Source organism: Tachyglossus aculeatus, chromosome X1 (genome assembly GCF_015852505.1).
Source record: "Tachyglossus aculeatus isolate mTacAcu1 chromosome X1, mTacAcu1.pri, whole genome shotgun sequence".
Classification (NCBI taxonomy): domain Eukaryota; kingdom Metazoa; phylum Chordata; class Mammalia; order Monotremata; family Tachyglossidae; genus Tachyglossus; species Tachyglossus aculeatus.
The window spans coordinates 5,684,218-5,708,486 of record NC_052101.1 but is presented as its reverse complement, the minus strand read 5'-3'; the positions used below and the strand labels follow the sequence as shown (position 1 = coordinate 5,708,486).

The 24,269-nt window shown below is 43.0% G+C and overlaps 1 protein-coding gene across 4 annotated transcripts in view; it reads right to left on the bottom strand.

Moving 5' to 3' along the window:
- The window catches only part of MYT1L (myelin transcription factor 1 like), a 450,983-nt gene that overhangs the window by 339,368 nt on the left and 87,346 nt on the right, over positions 1–24,269 (bottom strand). For all 4 annotated transcript variants that reach the window (XM_038772247.1, XM_038772248.1, XM_038772250.1 and 1 more), the window contains exon 2: positions 23,146–23,275. In XM_038772247.1, the coding sequence (XP_038628175.1) occupies positions 23,146–23,181 (36 nt within the window). In that variant the 5' untranslated portion in view covers positions 23,182–23,275. The remainder of the gene's footprint in view (positions 1–23,145; positions 23,276–24,269) is intronic.

Genomic DNA, 24,269 nt, shown 5'->3' with positions numbered 1-24,269 from the left:
TGAGCTTTTAGTAGGGCTTTGAAGGAGGGAAGTGTGATTGTTTGGTGGGTTTGAGGAAAGAGGGTGTCCAGGCCAGAGATAGGACGTGGGGGCCAAGGGTCGACGGCGGGACAGGCGAGAATGAGGCCCATTGTGGAGGTTAGCGGCACCAGAGGAGCGGACTGTGCCGGCTGGGATGGAGAAGGACAGAAAGGAGGGGAGGTAAGAAGGGACATGGTTGATGGAGTGCTTTGAAGCTAATACTGAGGAGTTTTTGTTTGATATGGAGCTTGATAGACAACCACTGGAGATTTTTGAGAAGGGGGGGTGATATGCCCATAACATTGCTGTAGAAAGATAATCCAGACAACAGAGTGAAGTATGGATTGAAATGGGGAGAGACAGTTGTCTTGGAGGTCAGAAAGGAGGCTGATGTAGTAATCCAGTCTGGAGAGGATGAGTGATTGTACTAACGTGGTGAGAGACAGAGAATGAGGGGAGGAAGAGGGGAAAAAAGATGGAGGGAGGGAGAATAAAGGAAGAGAAAGGGGGAACAAGCAGGAAAATTAAGGAAGGGAGAGGAGAGAAAAGAGGTGGAGAAGAGGAGAGGGAGTGGGAGTGGAGAAGGAGAGGAATGTAGGACTCAAGAGCAGGGGACCTTGTCTTTCACTTTTATTGTACTCTCTCAAGTGATCAGAACACAGCTCCGCAAGCAAAAGGCAGTTATCTCAGTAAGTGAATGAATGAACCTACCCTCCTTGCTAATAAAAATCCTGGTGGTGCTTATTAAGCACCTATTCTTTGATAAGCATTGTTCTAAACATTGGGATAGACACAAGATAGTGAGGTTGGAAACAGACCCAGTCCCACTTGAGACTTACAGTTTATGTTGGCAGGAGAAACTCCATTTTTACAGAGGTGGAAACAGAGGTACAAAGAGGTAAGTGTCTGGAGAAGCAGTATGGCCTAGTGGCTACAGCCTCGGCCTGGGAATTAGAAGGACCTGGGTTCTAATCTCGGCTCCGCTACTTGTCTGCTGTGTGACCTTAGGAAAGGCACTTCACTTCTCTGGGTCTCAGTTACCTCATCTATAAAGTGGGTATTGAGACGATGAGCCCCATGCGGGGCAGTGACTATGTCCAATCCGATTGGCTCATATCACCGCCCCCCCCCCCCCCGCCCCGTGCTTAGTACAGTGCCTGGCACATAGTAAGTGCTTAAAAATGCCACAGTTTTATTATTATTATTATTATATTATTATTATTATCATCATTGCCAGGGGTCACACAGCAGGAAAGTGTTGGTGCAGGATTAGAACCTAGGATCTGTTGCTCCCAAGCCCGAGGCCTTTCCACTAGGCCTTACAGCTTCTCAGAAGCTCATTATGGGCAAGGAATGTGTCCACTGATTCATTCATTCAATTGTATTTATTGAGCACTTACTGTGGGCAGAGCATTGTACTAAGCGCTTGGGAAGTACAAGTCGGCAACAGATAGGGACGGTCCCTACCCAACAACGGGCTCACAGTCTAGAAGGGGGAGACAGAGAACAAAACAAGACATGTGGACAGGTGTCGTCAGAACATTCAGTTGTATTGTGCTCTCCCAAGCGCTTAGTACAGTGCTTGGCATATAGTAAGGGCTCAATAAATATCATTGACTAATAGAATGATGCCCTCTGCCTCTCCTGCCACAACTTTCAAAGGGATGGGCATCTCTTGGCTTCGACAGCTCCATCAGAGACAGGCCTGCAGGGTTAAAGGTCTGCAGAGTTATACTGTGGTGCAACATTCTCTGTGGCTGTGAGATGTGGACCACACTCAGCAGTTAAGTCTAGCAACTAGAGCAGTCCCAAACTGCATCTTTGACAGTACATACTCAATGTCAAACATCAAGACAAGATTGCGAACAAGAAAATTCTGGAAACTGGAATCGACTGCGGAAGACAGACCTGCCTAGCACACTGCCATCAAGAAGGGAATGGCTCTTTGGTGCAGTGGAGAGAGCAAGGGCCTGGGAATCAGAAGGTCGTGGATCCCTGTTCTGCCACTTGTCTGCTGTGTGACATTGGGCAAGTCACTTCACTTCTCTGTGCCTCAGTTATCTCATCTGTAAAATGGGGACTGAGACTGTGAGCCCCACATGGGGCAGGGACTGCGTCCAACTCAATATGTTTGTATCCACCCCAGCACCTGGTACAGTGTCTGGCACGTAGTAAGGGCTCAACAAATACCATCATTATTAATGGCTCTCTTGTTGAGCAAAAGCTTCTGATGGAAAGGAAAGCATGGATGCAAAAGGATGAAGCAGTGTGGCTCAGTGGAAAGAGCACGGGCTTTGGAGTCAGAGGTCGTGGGTTCGAATTCCGACTCCACCACATCATCATCATCATCATCATCAATCATATTTATTGAGTGCTTACTGTGTGCAGAGCACTGTACTAAGCGCTTGGGAATTACAAGTTGGCAACATATAGAGACAGTCCCTACCCAACAGTGGGCTCACAGTCTATAAGGGGGAGACAGAGAACAAAACCAAACATACTAACAAAATAAAATAAATAGAATAGATAGGTACAAGTAAAATAAATAGAGTAATAAATATGTACAAACATATATACAAACACATATACATACTCGTGTCTGCTGTGTGACCTTGGGCAAGTCACTTAACTTCTCGGAGCCTCAGTTACCTCATCTGTAAAATGGGGATGAAGACTGTGAGCCCCATGTGGGACAACATGATCACCTTGTATCCCCCCAGTGCTTAGAAGAGTGCTTTGCACATAGTAAGTGCTTAACAAATGTCGTTATTTTTATTATCATTATTAAAAGGGAAATTGGAGCCAAGTCTGGCAAAAATTAAGCATGGCATCTCAACTAGGGTGACATTTTTTGTGTTTCCAGTGCAAAAGGGCTACCCTTTTGTGTTGACCCTTTTAGCCACACACACACATTCACGGATGAACTTCACTGTCAGTGATGTCTTCTGCAAACACAAAAAGTAATAATAGTGACGGTATGTATTAAGCACTTACTATGTGCCAAGTATTGTTCTAGGTGCTGGGGTAGATACGAAGTAATCAGGTTGCCCCACCTGGGGTTCACAGTCTTAATCTCCATTTTACAGATGAGGGAACTGAGGCACAGGGAAGTTAAGTGACTTGCCCAAAGTCACAAAGCTGATAAGTGACGGAGTCGGCACTAGAACCCACGACCTCTGACTCCCAAGCTCGGGCTCTTTCCACTAAGCCTGGCTGCTTCTCTGTAACTATAAAACTATATAAAGGGAAGCCGAGTGAGAAGCAGTGTGGCCTAGTGGATAGAACACCTGCCTAGAAGTCAGAAGGACCTGGGTTCTAGTTCTGACTCTGCCACTTGTCTGCTGTGTGACCTTGTGCAGGTCATTTCACTTCTCTGTGCCTCAGTTATCTCAGCTGTAAAATGGGGATTTAGTCTGCCGCACTCTAGTGTGGGAGCTTGTGACTTGGCTAAGGTTGTGCGCTGGGAATGAATGGATCAGTTTATTGTTGTATTGTACTCTTCCAAGCTGTCAGTACAGTGCTTGGCACATGAGGATGATGATGATGGCATTTGTTAAGCGCTTACTATGTGCAAAGCACTGTTCTAAGCGCTGGGGGAGGTTACAAGGTGATCAAGTTGTCCCACAGGGGGCTCACGGTTTTAATCCCCATTTCACAGATGAGGTAACTGAGGCCCAGAGAAGTGAAGTGACTTGCCCAAAGTCACACAGCTGACAGTTGGCAGAGCCGGGGTTTGAACCCATGATCTCTGACTCCAAAGCCCGTGCTCTTTCCACTGAGCCACGCTGCTTCTCCACATGGTAAGCTCTCAATAAAAATGATTTAATGAATGATTGAATGAATGAAAGAAGACTGTGAGCCCCAGGTGGGACATGGACTGAGTCCAACCTTATTAGCACATCGCTCCCTCAGCACTTAGTACAGTGCCGGGCACATAGTAAGAGCCTCACAAATACCATAAAATAATAGGGGAAAAGTAGAATAAGACATCACACCAACAAGGGTGTACTTGAGCATCACGAGAAAACCCTTCTCCAGAAACACAAGTCATCAGGGTTGTTTGTAAACCTTCACCATTTAAGGAAAGAATCACTCAGGCTCAAAACAGGCCGCGGTTACAGAACCGGTTTCCCTTCAAGGCCCTGCTGAGAGCTCACCTCCTCCAAGAGTCCTTCCCAGACTGAGCCCCTTCCTTCCTCTCCCCCTCATCCCCCTCTCCATCCCCCCCATCTTACCTCCTTCCCTTCCCCACAGCACCTGTATATATGTATATATGTTTGTACATATTTATTACTCTATTTATTTATTTATTTATTTTACCTGTCCATATCTATTCTATTTATTTTATTTTGTTAGTATGTTTGGTTTTGTCCTCTGTCTCCCCCTTTTAGACTGTGAGCCCACTGTTGGGTGGGGACTGTCTCTATATGTTGCCCATTTGTACTTCCCAAGCGCTTAGTACAGTGCTCTGCACATAGTAAGCGCTCAATAAATACGACTGATTGATTGATCGATTAGGAAGCAATTCAGTTCCCAACAGGAATCCAATGTTCCTCCTTCTCCGTGTCTATTATAGGCCAGAATTCCCGACGTTCCTGAACAAACTGGCACTCACGGAGGCTCCAGCTGACCCTGGGAAGTCCGTCGGGTCAGCCTCACGGATGGGATGTCTGCATCTGCACGGGTTGTTGAGCAAATAAGGAGTCCACAGACGGACAAGATTACAACCTCGGTCATGAAAACGAGAGACCACAGAGCAGCTCACCGCTCAGAACAAATAGCCCTCAAAGACTGAAAGAAGAATGAACCTTCGATGAGCAGAAACACAGAGATGAAGGCCCAGCCGTTTCCCTCTTGCTACGTGGAAGATTTATGCAAGAAACTCCCATTAATTCTAATGAGAGTTCTCCGTGTAAATCCCCCATGAAACGATGGACAGATTGGCCCCATCCATCACGGATGCAGATTTGAGCGTTTCAGTGGGAGTTCTGCAACCGGTGCAGTGGTTCGCTGGGATTTATTTGCCGACCTTAGAGGAGAAGGCTGAGGCAGCAATCACGGGTGCAGAAGGCTGGTGAGGGAGGAACTGGAAAAGAAATCGCTTTCACGGAACGGTGCGGCACAAAGCACATTTCTGGGCATACACCGGCTAGAAGGCGAGTTGGCCGAGTCAGAAGATCACGGTAATAATAATGACGGATTTATTTAAACCTTAATATATGCCAAGCCCTGGGGTAGGCACAAGATAACAAGATCGGAGATCATGTCTGCTAATACTATTGTCCCCTTACAGGTTTTTTAGTGCAGGGAAGCACTATGGTTTAATGGATAGAGCCAGAGTCAGAAGGACCTGGGTTCTAATCCTGCTACATCATGTCTAATCTAATCAATCGTATTTATTAATAATAATAATGATAATAATTGGCATTTGTTAAGCGCTTACTATGTGCAAAGCACTGTTCTAAGCGCTGGGGAGGATACAGGGTGATCAGGTTGTCCCACGTGGGGCTCACAGTCTTAATCCCCATGTTACAGATGAGGGAACTGAGGCCCAGAGAAGTTAAGTGACTTGCCCAAAGTCACACAGCAGACATGTGGTGGAGTCGGGATTCGAACCCATGACCTCTGACTCCAAAGCCCGGGCTCCTTCCACTGAGCCACGCTGCTTCTCTATTGAGCGCTTACTGTGTGCAGAGCACTGTACTAAGCGCTTGGGAAGTACAAGTTGGCAACATATAGAGACGGTCCCTACCCAACAGTGGGCTCACAGTCTAGAAGTGCCTGCTGTGTCATGTGTCTGCTGTGTGACCTTGGGCAGGTCACCTCACTTCTCTGTGCCTCAGTTACCCCATCTGTAAAATGGGGATTAAGATTGCGAGCCCCACATGGGACAACCTGATCACCTTGTATCCTCCCCAGCACTTATAACAGTGCTTTGCACATAGCAAATGCTTAATAAATACCCAAATTATTAAAATTATTATTATCTGGGCCTCAGTTACCTCATCTGGAAAGTAAGACTGGGAGCCCCCTGTGGGACATGGACTGTGTCCCATGTGAAAAGATTATACTTATTTTATTTTGTTAGTATGTTTGGTTTTGTCTCCCCCTTTTAGACTGTGAGCCCACTGTTGGGTAGGGACTGTCTCTATATGTTGCCAATTTGTACTTCCCAAGCACTTAGTACAGTGCTGTGCACACAGTAAGCGCTCAATAAATACGATTGATGATGATGATGATGATGGTGATTATACGTAGCACAGCTCTTAATAACAGTGTAGCAATGTGGCTCATTGGAAAGAGCACGGGCTTTGGAGTCAGAGGTCATGGGTTCGAGTCCCGACTCCGCCACATGTCCGCTGTGTGACCTTGGGCAAGTCACTTCACTTCTCTGAGCCTCAGTTCTCACATCTGTAAAATGGGGATTAAGACTGTGAGCCCCACGTGGGACAACTTGATCACGTTGTATCCCCCCAGCGCTTAGAACAGTGCTTTTCACACAGTAAGTGCTTAACAAATGCCATTATTATTATTATTATTATTATTATTATTATTATTATTATTATTATAGTGTCTGGCACGTAATAAGCACTGAACAAATCCCACAATTTTGATTATTATCATTATTATTACTTTACACAGAATGCAGCCTCAGGAAATATTGATTGATAGGTTGAAGAGCGCCCACGAACAATACTCAGCCTCTCCACGAATCGGGTCAAGGTTCTCCGGGTTTAGGTGCCCTCCTTTCAGCTCAGGAGCCCCAGAAAGAAAACAGTATTGGGAGAATACTGGATTTACAACATTTCAGCCCCCAAAACCTACCACACCCCACTGCTCTGCACTATCAAGTACATTTTTTTGTGGTATTTGTTACCATAAAAACATAAAATGAGGTAATCTGGTTGGACACAGTCCCTGTCCCACATCATCATCATCATCAATCGTATTGATTGAGCGCTTACTATGTGCAGAGCACTGTACTAAGTGCTTGGGAAGTACAAATTGGCAACATATAGAGACAGTCCCTACCCAACAGTGGGCTCACAGTCTAAAAGGGGGAGACAGAGAACACAACCAAACATACTAACAAAATAAAATAAATAGAATAGATATGTACAAGTAAAATAGAGTAATAAATATGTACACATGGGGCTCACAGTCTTAATCTGCATAATAATAATAGTTTTAATGATGGTATTTGTTAAGCACTTACTGTGTGTGAAGCACTGCTCTAAGCGCTGGGGGGATACAAGGTGATCAGGTTGTCCCAAGTGGGGCTCACAGCGTGGATCAGTGGAAAGAGCATGGGCTTTGGAGTCAGAGGTCATGGGTTCAAATCCCAACTCCACCAATTGTCAGCTGTGTGACTTTGGGCAAATCACTTCACTTCTCAGTGCCTCAGTTACCTCATCTATAAAATGGGGATTAAGTCTGTGAGCCCCATGTGGGACAACCTGATCACCTTGTAACCTCCCCAGTGCTTAGAACGGTGCTTTTCACATAGTAAGTGCTTAATAAATGCCACTATTATTATTATTATTATTAATCTCCATTTAACTGAGGCACAGAGAAGTGAAGTAACTTGCCCAAGGTCACACAGCAGACAAGTGGCAGGGGTGGGATTAGAACCCAGATCCTTCTGATCCCAGGCCTGTGCTTTAACCACTAGGCCATGCTGCTTCTCAACAAATCTGGTCAGCAATCATATGTGCACATATTGTGCAACTGATCCAGGGATAAAATACATTCTCAGCAACTGGAAAATAAAATATTTCGATAAATCAGAACTGTAGACTGTCACATTTCCCTCCAGGATTTTTCCCTAATTATTTTTAAATTTATGTGAAAGCATTCCTACTCTAGGGCACTCTCCACTAAGTCACGTTTTTTTCTTAATGCCACCTCGAATTCCCTTGCTCTTTTTTATTTTATCATATCGTAGTTCTTTTGTGACTTTGCCGAACGCTTCCCCCAACCAAATCTTTTCAGTTCTAGGGGTTCACCCTCTTCCCAGACAAACTCGTCAGCTTGGAATAGACAACACTACCCCCTCACCTGCCTCGCAAGCCTGAAACCTTGGCATTATCCTCGACTCATCTCTCTTATTCAACCTGCACTCTTAATCTGTCACGCAGCCCTGTCAATTCTACTTTCATGAATCTCCTGCATCTGCCCTTTCCTCTTAAACTGCTACCATGCTGATTGAAGCACTTAACATTTCCTGCCTTGACTCCTGCCGCCCTGCCTCTCCCTTTTCCAGTCTCTAAATTTCATTATGCTGCCTGGATTGTTTTTCCGAAAACCACTCCATTCACATCTCCCCAATCCAAATAAAAACTTCCGATGGTTGCTTATCCACATCCACATCAAAAAGAAACTCCTTAACATCGGCTTTAAAGTACTCGCCCCCTCATACCTTACCTTGTTGATTTCTACTAGAGCTCAGAGCACATACTGAGTGATCAATAAATATGATCGAATGAATGCTTTACTCCTCCAATGCCAACCTACTTTCTGTTCCTTGACTCTTCATGTCTCATCCCTAATCCCTGACCTTTGTGCTCCAATGGAACTGGAGGACCCTCCCCTTTCCAATCTGGAATTTTTACCAACTCTCCTCGCCTTGAAAACCTTCCTAAACTCACATCTCCTCCAAGAGGCCTTCTCTTATTAAAAGTGCTTATTTCCCCAGGGACCCTCCCCTCTGCATCAACTAAACACTTTGATTCTCACCCCAGCCCCAAAGCATTTACGTAAATATCTTTATACTCTACTGTTTCTCCTATCTGCAATTTATTTTACTCTCTGTCTTTTTTATGGCAATTGTTAAACACTTAGTATGTTCAGTCACTGTACCAAATACTGTGGTAGATATGAGCTAATCATCTGGGGCACAGTCCATGTTCCACATGGGGCTTGCAGTCTTAATCACTAATTAAAACAATCACTGAATCTGGTTACCTAATGAGGTAACTGAGGCACAGAGAAGTTAACTGTCTTGCCCAAGGTCACCCAGCCGACAAGTTGCAGAGCCGGAATTAGAACCCAGATTATCTTGCATTCCAACCCAATGATCTTGTTTCCATCCCAGTGCTTAGAACAATGCCTGCCACATAATAAGTGTTTAACAAATACCGTTATTATTATTATTCTGACTCCAAGGCCTGAGATAATAATAATAATAATAATAATAATAATAATAATAATAATAATAATAATAATAATAATAATAATGGCATTTGTTAAGCAGTTATTATGTTAGAAAGCACTGTTCTAAGCTCTGGGGTGGATACAAGGTTATCAGGTTGTCCCACATGGGGCTCAGAGTCTTAATCCCCATTTTAGAGATGAGGTAACTGAGGCCCAGAGAAGTGAAGTGACTTTCCCAAAGTCAAACTGCTGACAAGTGGTGGAGTCAGGATTAGAACCCATGACCTCTGGCTCCCAAATCCGGGCTCTTTCCCCTGAGCCATGCTGAGATCTATCCACTGGGCTCATCTCCTAGCATATTTGTGGAGAGGGATTGTATTCACCATCTCTATCATATTGTCTTTTCCCAAGAGTCTAGCACAGTGTTCTGCACAAAGTAAATGCTCAAAAAATCCCACTGATTGATTCCTTGGCGTATATCATCTGAGTAGATTAAAATGCAGCCTCTTCCAATCAATCAATCAAAGTTCTGACTGTTCTCCCTCCTACTTAGGCTGTGGAACCCTGACCCGATTGAACGATGTATTGATTAACTTTTACCTACCCCAGTGTTTAGAACAGTGCTTGATCCAGCGTAACCAGCACAAGATGATAATAATGATAATAATGATAATGTATTTGTTTAGCGTTTACTATGGGGAGAGCACTGTACTAAGCTCATTGGAGAGTTCATTACAGCTTGACAGAAATGATCCCTGACAGCAGGGTACTTATGCTTAAGTTGGGAGCCTTTTGAGGACCCAAGACCAGGTCTCCTCTACCTGTGTACTTTTTACCTAGCTCTTCGTGCAGTTCCTCGCACACAGTAGGCCCTAAATAAACTATTACAAGTCATCGTAGTTGTAGTAGAACTACTGAGACGTTGAGTCCCACGTAGGGCAAGGACTGTGTCCAACCTAATTAATTTGTACCTTGGGACAGTGTCTGACAAGCCCCTTCACTTCTCTGTGCCTCGCTTACCTCATCTGTAAAATGAGGATTAAAACCGTGAGTGTAGGACGACCTGATTAGCTTCCATCCAATCAATCAATCAATTGTATTTATTGAGCGCTTACTGTGTGCAGAGCACTGTACTAAGCGCTGGGGAAGTACAAGTTATCCACCCCAGCGTCCACCCCATCCACCCCAGCGGCACTTAGAACAGTGCCTGGCACATAGTAGCGGCTCCACCGCTTGTCTGCTGTGTGACTTTGGGCAAGCCACTTCACTTCTCTGGGCCTCAATGACCTCATCGGTAAAATGGGGATTAAGACTGGGAGTGCCACGTGGGACAACCTGCTTAGCTTGTATCTAGAACAGTGCTTGGCACACAGTAAGTGCTTAATAAATGCAATCATTAATAATAATAATAATAATAATAATAATAATAATAATAATAATTGGCATTTGTTAAGCGCTTACTATGTGCCAAGCACTGTTCTAAGCGCTGGGGAGGATACAGGGTGATCAGGTTGTCCCACGTGGGGCTCACAGTCTTAATCCCCATTTTACAGAGGAGGTCACTGAGGCCCAGAGAAGTTAAGTGACTTGCCCAAGATCACACAGCAGACATGTGGTGGAGTTGGGATTTGAACCCATGACCTCTGACTCCAAAGCCCGGACTCTTTCCACTGAGCCACGCTGCTTCTCATTATTATTATTATTATTATTATTATTATTATTATTATTATTATTATTATTATTGTAAGAACTTAACAAATACCATAAAATAAAATGAAATGGTATTAGTAGTAACAGTATATACTGAGCACCCACTTGATGAAGTAAACTGAACTAAAATTTGGGACAGAATTATCAAGTGACTTGGCCCCTTCCCACATAGGGAAGCAGCATGGCTCAATGGAAAGAGCCTGGGCTTGAGAGTCAGAAGTCGTGGGTTCAAATCCCGGCTCTGCCACTTGTCAGCTGTGTGACTTTGGGCAAGTCACTTAACTTCTCTGGGCCTCAGTGACCTCATCTGTAAAATGGGGATGAAGACTATGAGCCCCACAATCTGATCACCTGGCATACTCCCCAGAGCTTGGAACAGTGCTTTGCACATAGTAAGCGCTTAACAAATGCCATCATTATTATTATAGAGCTCACACTGGAGAGATGACAGTGAGTGAAGCCAAAATAAATATTACCATGCCCGTCCAATCACGTGAGTATAATTACTCATAAGTACTAAGGTGGCTTAGTGGAAAGAACATGGGCTTGGGAGTCAGAGGTCGTGGGTTCAAATCCCAGCTACACCACTTGTCAGCTGTGTGGTTTTGGGCAAGCCATTTCACTTCTCTGTGCCTCAGTTACCTCATCTGTAAAATGGGGATTAAGACTGTGAGCTCCATGTGGGACAACCTGATTAGCTTGTTTCTACCCCATCGCTTAGAACAACGTTTGGCATATAATAAGCACTTAATAAATGCCATTATTATTATTGTTATCATTATTACCCATGTTTGTCAAACTGACTAAAATTCAAGTGGGCCTAAGACTTTTCTCAAAGGACTTGCAAAATATTTGAGTTAAACTATGAATATTTCACTCTTTCCATCCTTTCTTATCCAACCCCTTCTAGACTCTGAGCCCGTTGTTGGGTAGGGATTGTCTCCATCTATTGCCTAATTGTACTTTCCAAGCACTTAGTACAATGCTCTGCACACAGTAAGTGCTCAATAAATACGATTGAGGAATCTTTATAAACATATCCAGTCTCTTAACTTCCCTTTGTTCTAATCTCCTTCATCCTAATAACACCTTTCAAGGAATTTTCTAAAATAACAGGTGACATTTCACCAGTTCTGTTGGCTATCCCAAGCCTTGGGCCTGCAGATTGGGAATTTGTACTGATAGTTAACCTTTGATTCTGGGCGGGCAACTTCAGGTGTTGGTTTGTGGGTGTTTGTGTGTCTGCGGTTTGCCTGGGAAAATCAATGCACTATTCTAAAGGTCCCCTAAACAAAAAGCTACTTAGGAAAGCATCGCTGTATAAAAATCCAGTTTGTGAAACCTGAAAACCATGCTAAGGGAAGGAAACCTTTGAGAAATCGAGAGAAAAGCGACTTTATTTTTCCTTAGAAATATATCTCTTCTTCAAGCAGACATTTTCCATCTCTGAGTTAATCCCCTTCCTAATTGCAGCACTATTAGGGCACTTGATCAAACTTTTACTGGGGAAAATTAGTATTCAGTGCCTCCTGGGAGGTTCAAATGTTTATTTTTGATTATGTGGTGAACATAAATGAGATCATAATGGATAAATGCTCTAAAAAGATAGTGTCACGTATTAAACTCTACTGGACTTAATGAAGGAACTTGGTGAATCGAAAGTAAGATTTGATGGGATGACCTGAGGGGTAAAGTCGTTTAAAAAAATTAAAAGCTCTTATGGATTTACGGTTCAGGGAGGTGAGGAGATTCTTGGGAATAGGAAAGGGAAACCAGGCTAAAAGGTAGGGCCAATTACACCTCACATGCTGGGAACGGTGACCTTCTAATCTCATTTTATCTATCCCTAAGGTCCCTCCTTTTCCAATTTCTTCTTTCCAGTTCTGGATCGGTCTCACAGAATTCCTTGTGGCCTAGAGGCACTCTCAACCACTTTTAGGCCAATAAAGTTCTCTGGGACTTTTTGTGGAAGGAAATTTGGCTCCTAGAAGAGTTCTGATAGAAAAGAGAAAGCAGGTTAAACCAGGGATTATCAAGGAGTAAACTCTGCCCTGTTGCTTGCTGAGGACTGATTTCATTTTGATCACTGTATTCTCAAAGAGCCCAAATGCAAAGCTAATACAATAGTAATGATAATGAGGAGGGTATAGATTAAAATAACTGTGGTATCTGTTGAACACTTCCCATATGCCAAGGACTGTACTAAGCACTGGGGTAGATACAAGATCATCAGACCTCACAAGGGGCTCAGAGTCTAAGTAGGTGGGAGATGTGCCATTCCTAACTTAGGAAATAGAACTTCTTGTTGAGAAAATAATACATACGGCCCTAAATGTAAACTAAGCTATAAGAAGATTGGGCAATGGTAGGTGAACAGAAATATTAGCAAATAAAGCAAACAGGGAAAAGATAGTTATAACTAATTAGTATAAGACTGGCCTTTTTGTAAAATGCACAAAAACCAATATCTATTGCACAATGGGCCGTATCAAAGCAGATTGCCCACAGAAATTTGTTAAAATGATCTGGCATAAGACCATATGTATAATAATGATGATGATGATGATGATGATAATAATAATAATAATAATAATAATAATATTTGTTAAGAGCTTAATATGTGTCAAGCACCATTCTAAGCACTGGGGGAGATCCAAGGTAATCAGGTTGTTCCACATAGAGCTCACAGTCTTAATCCCCATTTTACAAATGAGGTAACAGAGGCACAGAGAAGTGAATTGACATGCCCAAAGACACACAGCTGATAAACGACAACAGACCCAGGACTAGAAACCACGACCTCTGATGCCCAATACTGTGTTCTTTCAACTAAGCCATGCTGCTTCTCTCTGTATATAATTATTACAGAATTTTAGAATAAAAATAACTAATCACTTTGGGAAAGAGTCTACCCTGAAAAGATGGAAGGACAGGTTTCATCTTCAGAGTCAGTTACTTTAGCAAGAAGCTTGACTCCCGAGCCTAGACAATAATAATAATTATGTTATTTGTTAAGCACTTACTATGTGCCATGCACTGTACTCAGCACTGGAGTGGATATGACCCACGTGGGACAATCTGATTACTTTGTATCTACCCCCGCGCTTAGAACAGTGCTTTGCACATAGTAAGCGCTTAACAAATACCAACATTATTATTATTATTATTACAAGCAAATCAAGTTGATATCAAAGATTGGGAAATTTATACTTCTTTGCTCTGAGGTAAACCATTCCATCCAATCCCTGAACTGGATCCTTAAGCCCTTCCCCCTACAATATTATTTCTGTCCCATCTTCAATCAGTCAATCATTCAATCATATTTATTGAGCACTTACTGTGTACAGAGCACTGTACTAAACACTTGGGAAGGACAATTCAGCAACAAATAGAGACAATCCCTGCCCACAACGGGCTCACAGTCTAGAATGAATCACAGTTGTTGACTGATGGATACCTGTAATAAAAACAGTAATAATAATGGTATTTGTTAAAGGTTTAGTCTGTGCTAAGCACTGTACTAAGCACTGGGGCAAATCCAGAACCGTCAAGTCGGATGTAGTCTGACCGCACCTGTCAGCCCAACTGGGGCTCACAGTATAAACTGTAGGGGAGAACAGGGGTTAAATCCCCTGTTTTAGAGGTGAGGAAAACAAGGCCCAGAGAAGTGAAGCGACTTGCCCAAGGTCACACAGGGATTAGAGAAGCAGCGTGGCTCAGTGGAAAGAGCCCGGGCTTTGGAGTCAGAGGTCATGGGTTCAAATCCCGGCTCCACTAAGTGTCAGCTGTGTGACTTTGGGCAAGTCACTTCACTTCTCTGTGCCTCAGTTCCTCACCTGTAAAAGGGGGATTAAGACTGTGAGCCCCTTTGTGGGACAACTGATCACCTTGTAACCTCCCCAGCGCTTAGAACAGTGCTCTGCACATAGTAAGCGCTTAATAAATGCCATCATTATTATTATTATTATTAGGGCCTCTGTTTCTAAAGCCGGTGAGCAAAGGAGAGATTTCTAGGTTCCTCCGTTTCATCCGGGGCTCTGCTCGGGTTGGTCACTTGCGTCTGTGGATCATTCAGTCATATTTACTGAGCGCTTCCTGTGTGCAAAGCACTGTACTGAGTGCTTGGATCCGCACTCCTAGGCATCCAACCTGTTCTGTCTCACAGGGGAGGATTTTATGTGTGCAGAGCATTATATTAAGCACGTGGGAGAGTATTCATCACCTTGTATCCCCCCCAGTGCTTAGAACAGTGCATTGCACATAGTAAACGCTTAACAAATCAATCAATCAATCAATCAATTGTATTTATTGAGTGCTTACTGTGTGCATAGCACTGTAAAAAGCGCTTGGGAAGTACAAGTCAGCAACACATAGAGACAGTCCCTACCCAACAGCGGGCTCACACTCTAGAAATGCCATCATCATTATCATTATTATTATCATAGAGTGCCTGGCATATAGTAAACACTTAACAAATACCACAAAAAAACCCCAAAACAAAATAAACAAAAAACAGAGGTGTTAGACATGTTCCCTGCCTACAGTGAGCTTCAAATGAAAGGCTTCAAGAAATCTGTAAACTAAAGGAAGAGGCATGGGCTTGGAAACCTGAAGAACCGAGTTCTAATCCAGCCTCCACTCCTTGCCTCCTGTGTGACCTAAGGCAAGTCACTTAACTTCTCTCTGCCTCAGTTTCATCAGCAGCATAAGAGTGATTCAATACCTGTTCTCTCTCCTACTTAGACCATGAGCCCCATCCGTAACAGAGACTGTATATTGACTGATTAAATTGTATCTACCCTAGAGCTTAGAATAGTGCTTGACAAATAGTAAGCGCTTAACAAATACCAATAAGAAAAAGAAAAAGATGAGGCTATATTCTACTAGTTTCTAATAGGTCAGTAATAATAATTATTATAATAATTGTGATATTTATTAAGTGCTTATCATGTGCCAGGCACTGTACTAAGCACTGGGGTGGCTACAAGCAAGTCAGGTTGGACACAGTCCCTGTCCCAAGTGGGGCTCACAGTCTCAATCCCCATTTCACAGATGAGGTGTCTGAGGCACAGAGAATTGAAGTGACTTGCCCAAGGTCACACAGCAGACAAGTGGCAGTGCCAGAATTAGAACCCATGACCTTCTAACTTCCAGGCCTGTGCTCTATCCACAAAACAATGCTGTTTCTAATGATGGTATTTGCTAAGTGCCGGGCACTGTTACTACTATCAATCGATCAATCAATCATATTTATTGAGCGCTTACTGTGTGCAGAGCACTGTACTAAGCGCTTGGGAAGTACAAGTTGGCAACATATAGAGACAGTCCCTACCCAACAGTGGGTTAGTAGTAGTAGTAGTACTACTACTACTACTAATAATAATGACATTTGTTAAGCGCTTACTATGTGTCAAACACTGTTCTAAGAGCTGGGGGAGATACAAGGTGATCAGGTTGTCCCACGTGGGGCTCACAGTCTTCATCCCCATTTTATAGATGAAGTCACTGAGGCCCAGAGAAGTGAAGTGACTTGCCCAAAGTCACACTGCTGACAAGTGGCGGAGCCGGGATTTGAACCCACAACCTCTGACTCCCAAGCCAGGGCTCTTTCCACTGAGTCACGCGGCTTTTCTAAGCAGCATGCTCTAAGCACTAAGCACTAAGTTCTAGCAGCATGTTCTGTTTTAAGCACTGGGGTAGATACAGGCAAATTGGGTTGGACACCTGTATATAGGTATATACAGCACCTGTATATACGTATATATGTTTGTACGTATTTATTACTCTGTGTATTGATTTATTTTACTTGTATATATTCTATTTATTTTATTTTGTTAATATGTTTTGTTTTGTTCTCTGTCTCCCCCTTCTAGACTGTGAGCCCATTGTTGGGTAGGGACTGTCTCTATATGTTGCCAACCTGTACTTCCCAAGCGCTCTGCACAGTGCTCTGCACACAGTAAGCGCTCAATAAATACGACTGAATGAATGAATGAATAAATGAATCAATCAATCATATTTATTGAGCGCTTACTGTGTGCAGAGCACTGTACTAAGTGCTTGGGAAGTACAAGTTGGCAACATATAGAGACAGTCCCTACCCAACAGTGGGCTCACAGTCTAAAAGGTGGAGACAGAGAACAAAACCAAACATAATAACAAAATAAAATAAATAGAATAGATATGTACAAGTAAAATAAATAAATAAATAAATAGAGTAATAAATGTGTACAAACGCATATACATATATACAGGTGCTGTGGGGAAGGGAAGGAGGTAAGATGGGGGGGACGGAGAGGGGGATGAGGGGGAGACAGTCCCTGTCCCATGTGGGGCTCACAATCTCAATTCCCCATTTCACAGTCGAGGTAACTGAGGCCTTAGAAAGTGAAGTGACTTGCCTAAGGTCACACAGCAGACGACAGGGCAGGAATTAGAACCCATGACCTTCTGACTCTAACCGCTACCGCGTGCTGCTTCTCAAGCCTCACAGATGCCAACTCTCCAACTCATGGCATCTTAACCTTTTTTTGTAAAGGCTCATTGTTTAAAAAATAATTCTGAAAATCATGACTATTACTAGCAGCAGTACAGCATTTATGGGGAGTGTACTTGATGCAGTATACTATATTAGATGTTTAGAGAAGTAATAATAATAATAATAATGATGGCATTTATTAAGCACTTACTTTGTGCCAAGCACTGTTCTAAGTGCTGGGAAGGTTACAAGGTGATCAGGTTGTCCCATGTGGGGCTCACAGCCTTAATCCTCATTTTACAGATGAGGTAACTGAGGCACAGATAATAATAATAATAATGGCATTTATTAAGCACTTAATATGTGCAAAGCATGGTTCTAAGCACTGTGGAGGTTACAAGGTGATCAGGTTGTCCCACTTGGGGCTCACAGCTTTAATCACTATTTTACAGATGAGGTAACTGAGGCACAGAGAATAATAATGATAATAATAATAATAATAATGATGGCATTTATTAAGCACTTACTATGTGCAAAGCACTGTTCTAAGCACTGGGGAGGTTACAAGGTGATCAGGTTGTCCCACGGGGGGCTTACAGCCTTAATCCCCACTTTACAGATGAGGTAACTGAGGCACAGAGAATAATAATAATAATAATGATAATAATAATAATCATAATAATAATGGCATGTATTAAGCACTTACTATGCGCAAAGCACTGTTCTAAGCACTGGAGAGGTTACAAGGTGATCAGGTTGTCCCCTGGGGGTCTCACAGTCTTCATCCCCATTTTACAGATGTGGTAACTGAGGCACAGAGAAGTGAAGTGACTTGCCCAAAGTCACACATCTGACAAGTGGCGGAGCCGGGATTTGAACCCATGACCTCGGACTCCAAAGCCTTTGTTCTTTTCCACTGAGCCACGCTGCTTCTCAATCAATCAATCAATCAGTCAATAATATTTATTGAGCACTTACTGTGTGCAGAGCATCACACTAAGCACTTGGGAGAGTTCACTACAATAGAGCTGGTGGACATGTAGAGTAATTTCAAGAATTTAGAGCCTAGTGGGGGAGACGGACATTAAAATAAATCACAGAGGAAACAGCAGAATATCAGTATATATGCAAACGTGTCGTGGGGCTGGATGTGAATTGCACTTTCCAAGCGCTTAGTACCATGGTCTGCACACAGTAAGCGCTCAATAAATATGGCTGAATTAATAATTGAGTGAATGTGAGGTGACTATTAAAGTGCTTAGAGAGCACAGGCCCAAGTTGATGACACAGAAGGTAAAATGAGAGGTTAGTCTGGAAAGGCCTCTCGGAGGAGTAATAGCTGGAGAAGCAGCATGGATTAAAGGAAAGATCATAGTCTTGGGAGTCAGAAGACGTGGGTTCTAATCCCGGCTCCGCCACGTATCTGCTGTGTGACCTTGGGCAAACCACTTCACTTCTCTGGGCCTCAGTTCCCTCATCTGGAAAATGAGGAGTAAGACTCTGAGCTCCACGTGGGACAACCAGATTACCTCATAAACTACTCCAGCCCTTAGAATAGTGCTTTTAGTTTGTATCCACTCCAGCGCTTAGTACAATGCCTGGCACAGAGTAAGGGTTTAACAAATACCAAAAAAGATATATAATAATAAACTAATTCACTTGGACAACTAAAAGACTATTTGGATTCTCACAACAAGGCTTGTACAGTGTTTTCCCGTGGTATTAATTTAGCTCCTGTAAATGTCTGCAAAAGCTAAAGTTCCTCCAAAGGTATTCTCAAGCCTCACAGATGCCAACTCTCCAACTCATGGCATCTTTACCTTTTTTTGTAAAGGCTCATTGTTTAAAAAATAATTCTGAAAAACACGACTATTACTAGCAGCAGTACAGCATTTATGGGGAGTGTACTTGACGCAGTATACTATATTAGATGTTTAGAAAAGTAATAATAATAATAATAATAGTAATAATAATGGCATTTATTAAGCAAAGGTATTTAAATTTGTTCAGTTTGGCCTGGGAACTGGGAAGGAAAGGTAAAAGTGACAAAAGACTCAATGAAATGGGGACTTGGTAATTGCCAGGCATTTCGGGAGGGGGGTTGTTTGCTTTTTCACGCAAAAGGGACAATATACCCTAAGTAGGTAATGAAAGGGATCAAGCAAATAGCTCTGCAAAATACTTTAAGGAATTCATCTTGAATAAATAAAACGGAGATTAAATATTCATTGGGTTCAGAATGAATGATAGACTTCCAGTGATTTTTCCCTTCGTGCTGTGATACAAACTCACTGTTGCCCTCAGGGCCAGGACTATAAATAGAAGAGAAGCAGAGTGGCCTAGTGGATAGAGCACGGGCCTGGGAATGGGGAGGACATGAGTTTTTATCCTGGCTCTGCCACATTGCTGTGTGACCTTGGGCAAGTCACTTAACTATCCTGGGCCTCAGTTGCGTCATCTGTAAAACGAGGATTAAGACAGTGAGCCCCAGATGGGACATGGACCGTGTCCCACGTGATTGGCTTGCATTTACTCTGGAGCTTAGAACAGTGTCTGGCACACAGTAAGTACTTAAAAAATAACGATTAAAAAAAAAAAAAAGGAGGCAAGGGCCTGGGAGTTGGAGGACCTCGGTTCTAATCCCAATTCTGCTACTCACCTCCTTCGCGACCTTGTCTAAGTCAGCGGGATAGAGCACGGGGCTGGGAGTCAGAAGGTCATGAGTTCTAATTCTGGCTCCGCCACCTGTCTGCTGTGCGACCTTGGGCATGTGACTTCACTTCTCTGGGCCTCAGCTCCCTCATCTGGAAAACGGGGACTGAGAATCTGAGCCCCACATGGGACGGGAACTGTGTCCAACTCGATTTGCTGGTATCCACCCCGATGTTTAGTACAGCACCTGGCACATAGTAAGTGCTTAACAAATGTCACAATCCTTCTTCTTAATATTATTATTATTATTTAACTTCTCTGTGCCATGGTTTCCTCATCCGTAAAATGAGGATTCAATACCTGTTCTCTCTCATAAGTAGAATGTGAACCCTGGGTGGAATAGGGACTGTGTCCATCTGGAATACCTTGTATCTACCCCAGCACTTATGACAGTGCTTGGCACGTATTCAGGGCTTACCAAATATCACAATTATTATCATTATTATTATAATTATGATATAGAACTAGGCATGAAGCATTCAATGATTTGGAAGGCATGGACACCCTGATCACATCCGCCAAACTAGCTCTCTTCCCCTCTTCAAAGCCCTACTGAGAAGCAGCGAGGATAGAGAAACAGCGTGGCTCAGTGGGAAAAGCACGGGCTTTGGAGTCAGAAGTCATGGGTTCGAATCCCGGCTCTGCCACTTGTCAGCTGTGTAACTTTGGGCAAGTCACTTCACTTCTCTGTGCCTGTTATCTCATCTGTAAAATGGGGATTAAGACTGTGAGCCCCACATGGGGCAACCCGATTACCTTGTAACCTCCCCAGCGCTTAGAACAGTGCTTTGCACATAGTAAGTGCTTAATAAATGCCATCATTATTATTATTATACTGAGAGCTCACCTTCTCCAGGAGGCCTTCCCAGACTGAGCCCCCCTTTTCCTCTACTCATCCTTCCCTCCCCATCACCCCAACTCCCTCCCTCTGCTCTACCCCCTTCCCTACTCCACAACACCAGTGTATATTTGTTCAAATTTATTATTCTATTTATTTTTTAAATGCTGTGTATATATCTATAATTTTATTTATCTATTTTGATGCTATTGACACCTGTCTCCATGTTTTGTTTTGTTGTCAGTCTCCCCCTTATAGACTGTGAGCCCATTGTTTGGTAGGGACCGTCTCTATCTGTTGCTGAGTTTTACTTTCCAAGTGCTTCAGCACTTAGAACAGCGCTTGGCACATAGTAAGCGCTTAACAAATGCCATCATTATTATTATTAGTAGTAGAAGCAGCGTGGCTCAATGGAAAGAGCATGGGCTTTGGAGTCAGAGGTCATGGGTTCAAATCCCAGCTCTGCCAACTGTTAGCTGTGTGACTTTGGGCAAGTCACTTAACTTCTCTGTGCCTCAGTTCCCTCATCTGGAAAATGGGGATGAAGACTGTGAGCCCCCCGTGGGACAACCTGATCACCTTGTAACCTCCCCAGCGCTTTGAACAGTGCTTTGCACATAGTCAGTGCCTAATAAATGCCATCATTATTAGTACAGTGCTCTGCATACAGTAAGCGCTCAATAAATATGACTGACTGAATGAATTCTTTAAGGGTAGGGCACCTAATTATAACTGGGAAGGGGCAATTTTTACTTCAAAGCAAAGTATCCATCAATCAATCAATGGGTCTTACTAGGTGCCTATTATGTACAGAGCACTTAGAGTATACTAAGAGGAAAACAAATCAATAATTATCTTTCACATTAGGTTTCAGGCCCTGTTCCCTCCTCTGGAGTGGAAACTCCTCAAGGGCAGGGATCATGCCTATTGAACTCTCCCAATGACTTTAGTATACTGCTCCACGGTGAGCACTCAATAAATACTATTAATTAATCGATCAATCTGTGACTCTGAAAACTGTTTTGAATGTTGAAAGTTTGATGGAGGCTCATCGGGAATGACTGACAATTTTCATGGTCATTATCTCAAGAGATCCTTCAGCCATGTACAGGAAAGAACTGTACTGAACAGAGCAATTAATGATATATGCCAATCAGTTTCAAGGAGAGGAACAATTGAGTCGCTGAAAAAGGTAATTCTTGAACGGGAATGAGTAAGTGTCTTTTCTCCCGAACAACCTCCAGAGAGCAGAGTTAAAGAACCCAAAAAACACCTAAAACCCCCCAAATATGGTTAATAGAAAAATGTCACTCTGAGAAAATATTGACTACAAGATGCTTCGCAAAAGTCCAATATTTTTTCAAATATTACTGCAGGATGTTGTATTCAGATTTTTCAAATGCACTGATTAGCAAGGTAATTCCTCAGGAGAGGTAACGAAGACCAAGAGCATTTCATTCATTCATTCAATCGTATTTATTGAGCTCTTACTGTGTGCAGAGCACTGTACTAGGCACTTATAATATTTATTAATATAAATAATATATATATAATATATATAATATAATATTTATTAAGTGCTTACTGTGCATTTGTATCCACGGTTTTCAGCATATCTCCGAGAAAGAGGCCAAAACCTTTCATTGGAATATCAAAATCTCGATCAATCAATCAATCAATCGTATTTATTGAGCGCTGTGTGCAGAGCACTGTACTAAGCGCTTGGGAGGTACAAGCTGGCAACATATAGAGACAGTCCCTACCCAACAGTGGGCTCACAGTCTAGAAGGGGGAGACAGAGAACAAAACCAAACATACTAACAAAGTAAAATAAAATAAAACAGCGGGCTCACAGTCTAGAAATAATAATCAATCAATCAAGCAATCAATGATATTGATTGAATGGTTACTACGTACAGAACGCAATACTAAGCGCTTGGGAGAACGCAATACAGTAGAATTAGCAGACACGCTCCCTACCATAATGAGTTTCAATCGCATTCATTTGGCACCTGGTGTGTGCAGAGCATTGTACTAAGCAATCAGGAGAGTACAATATAACAGAGTTGGTAGACACATTCCCTGCCCACAAGGAGCTCACAGTTTAGGAAGGGGAGATAGACATGAATATCAACAGGAATAAATTACAGAATTGTACGTAAGTGTCGTGGGCCTGAGGATGGGGTGAAAGAAGGGCACAAATCCAAATGCAAAAACGGTACAAAATCATTACCTTGATATGGTTTCTTGAGCAGCCACGTGTCTGCATCCCGCGTCTGAAGTTTCTGGATGAAGATCTGACACACTACACGGTGACTGGCTGGGATCACTACATTGTTCTCGTCCGACCAGAGCTGGTCGTTCTAGAGAAGAACAGAAATAGGGCGAAAATGATGATGTTGCCCCTCGACAGGGTTTTTGAGTTTCCTACCCAGTGAAGAGGGAATCTGAAGGATACAGCTGGAGGGCATGAAATGAAAAATGGGAGATTTTTTTGCAAATGGAAGCCAACGGTGAGGAGCTGTACCATGAAGTTGTGGACAGAATAATAATAATAATAATTATTATTATTATTATTATTAATTAAAAGACCTGAAGACCTCCTCCAGGAGGCCTTCCCAGACTGAGCCCCTTCCTTCCTCTCCCCCTCGCCCCCCTCTCCATCCCCCCCATCTTACCTCCTTCCCTTCCCCACAGCACCTGTATATATGGATATATGTTTGTACGTATTTATTACTCTATTTATTTATTTATTTTACATGTACATATCTATTCTATTTATTTTATTTTGTTAGTATGTTTGGTTTTGTTCTCTGTCTCCCCCTTTTAGACTGTGAGCCCACTGTTGGGTAGGGACCGTCTCTATATGTTGCCAACTTGTACTTCCCAAGCACTTAGTACTGTGCTTTGCACACAGTAAGCGCTCAATAAATACTATTGATTAATTGATTAATAATAATAATAATAATAATAATAATGGCATTTATTAAGCGCTTACTATGTGCAAAGCACTGTTTTAAGTGCTGGGGAGGTTACAGCCCGCTGTTGGGTAGGGACCGTCTCTATATGTTGCCACAACTTGTACTTCCCAAGCACTTAGCATAGTGCTCTGCACACAGTAAGCGCTCAATAAATACGATTGAATGAATGAATGAAGGTGATCAGGTTGTCCCACGGGGGGCTCGCAGTCTTCATCCCCATTTTACAGATGAGGTAACTGAGGCCCAGAGAAGTCAAGCGACTTGCCCAAAGTCACCCAGCTGACAATTGGCGGAGCTGGGATTTGAACCCATGACCTCTGACTCCAAAGCCCAGGCTCTTTCCTCTGAGCCACGCTGCTTCTCTGACGGGCCTGGG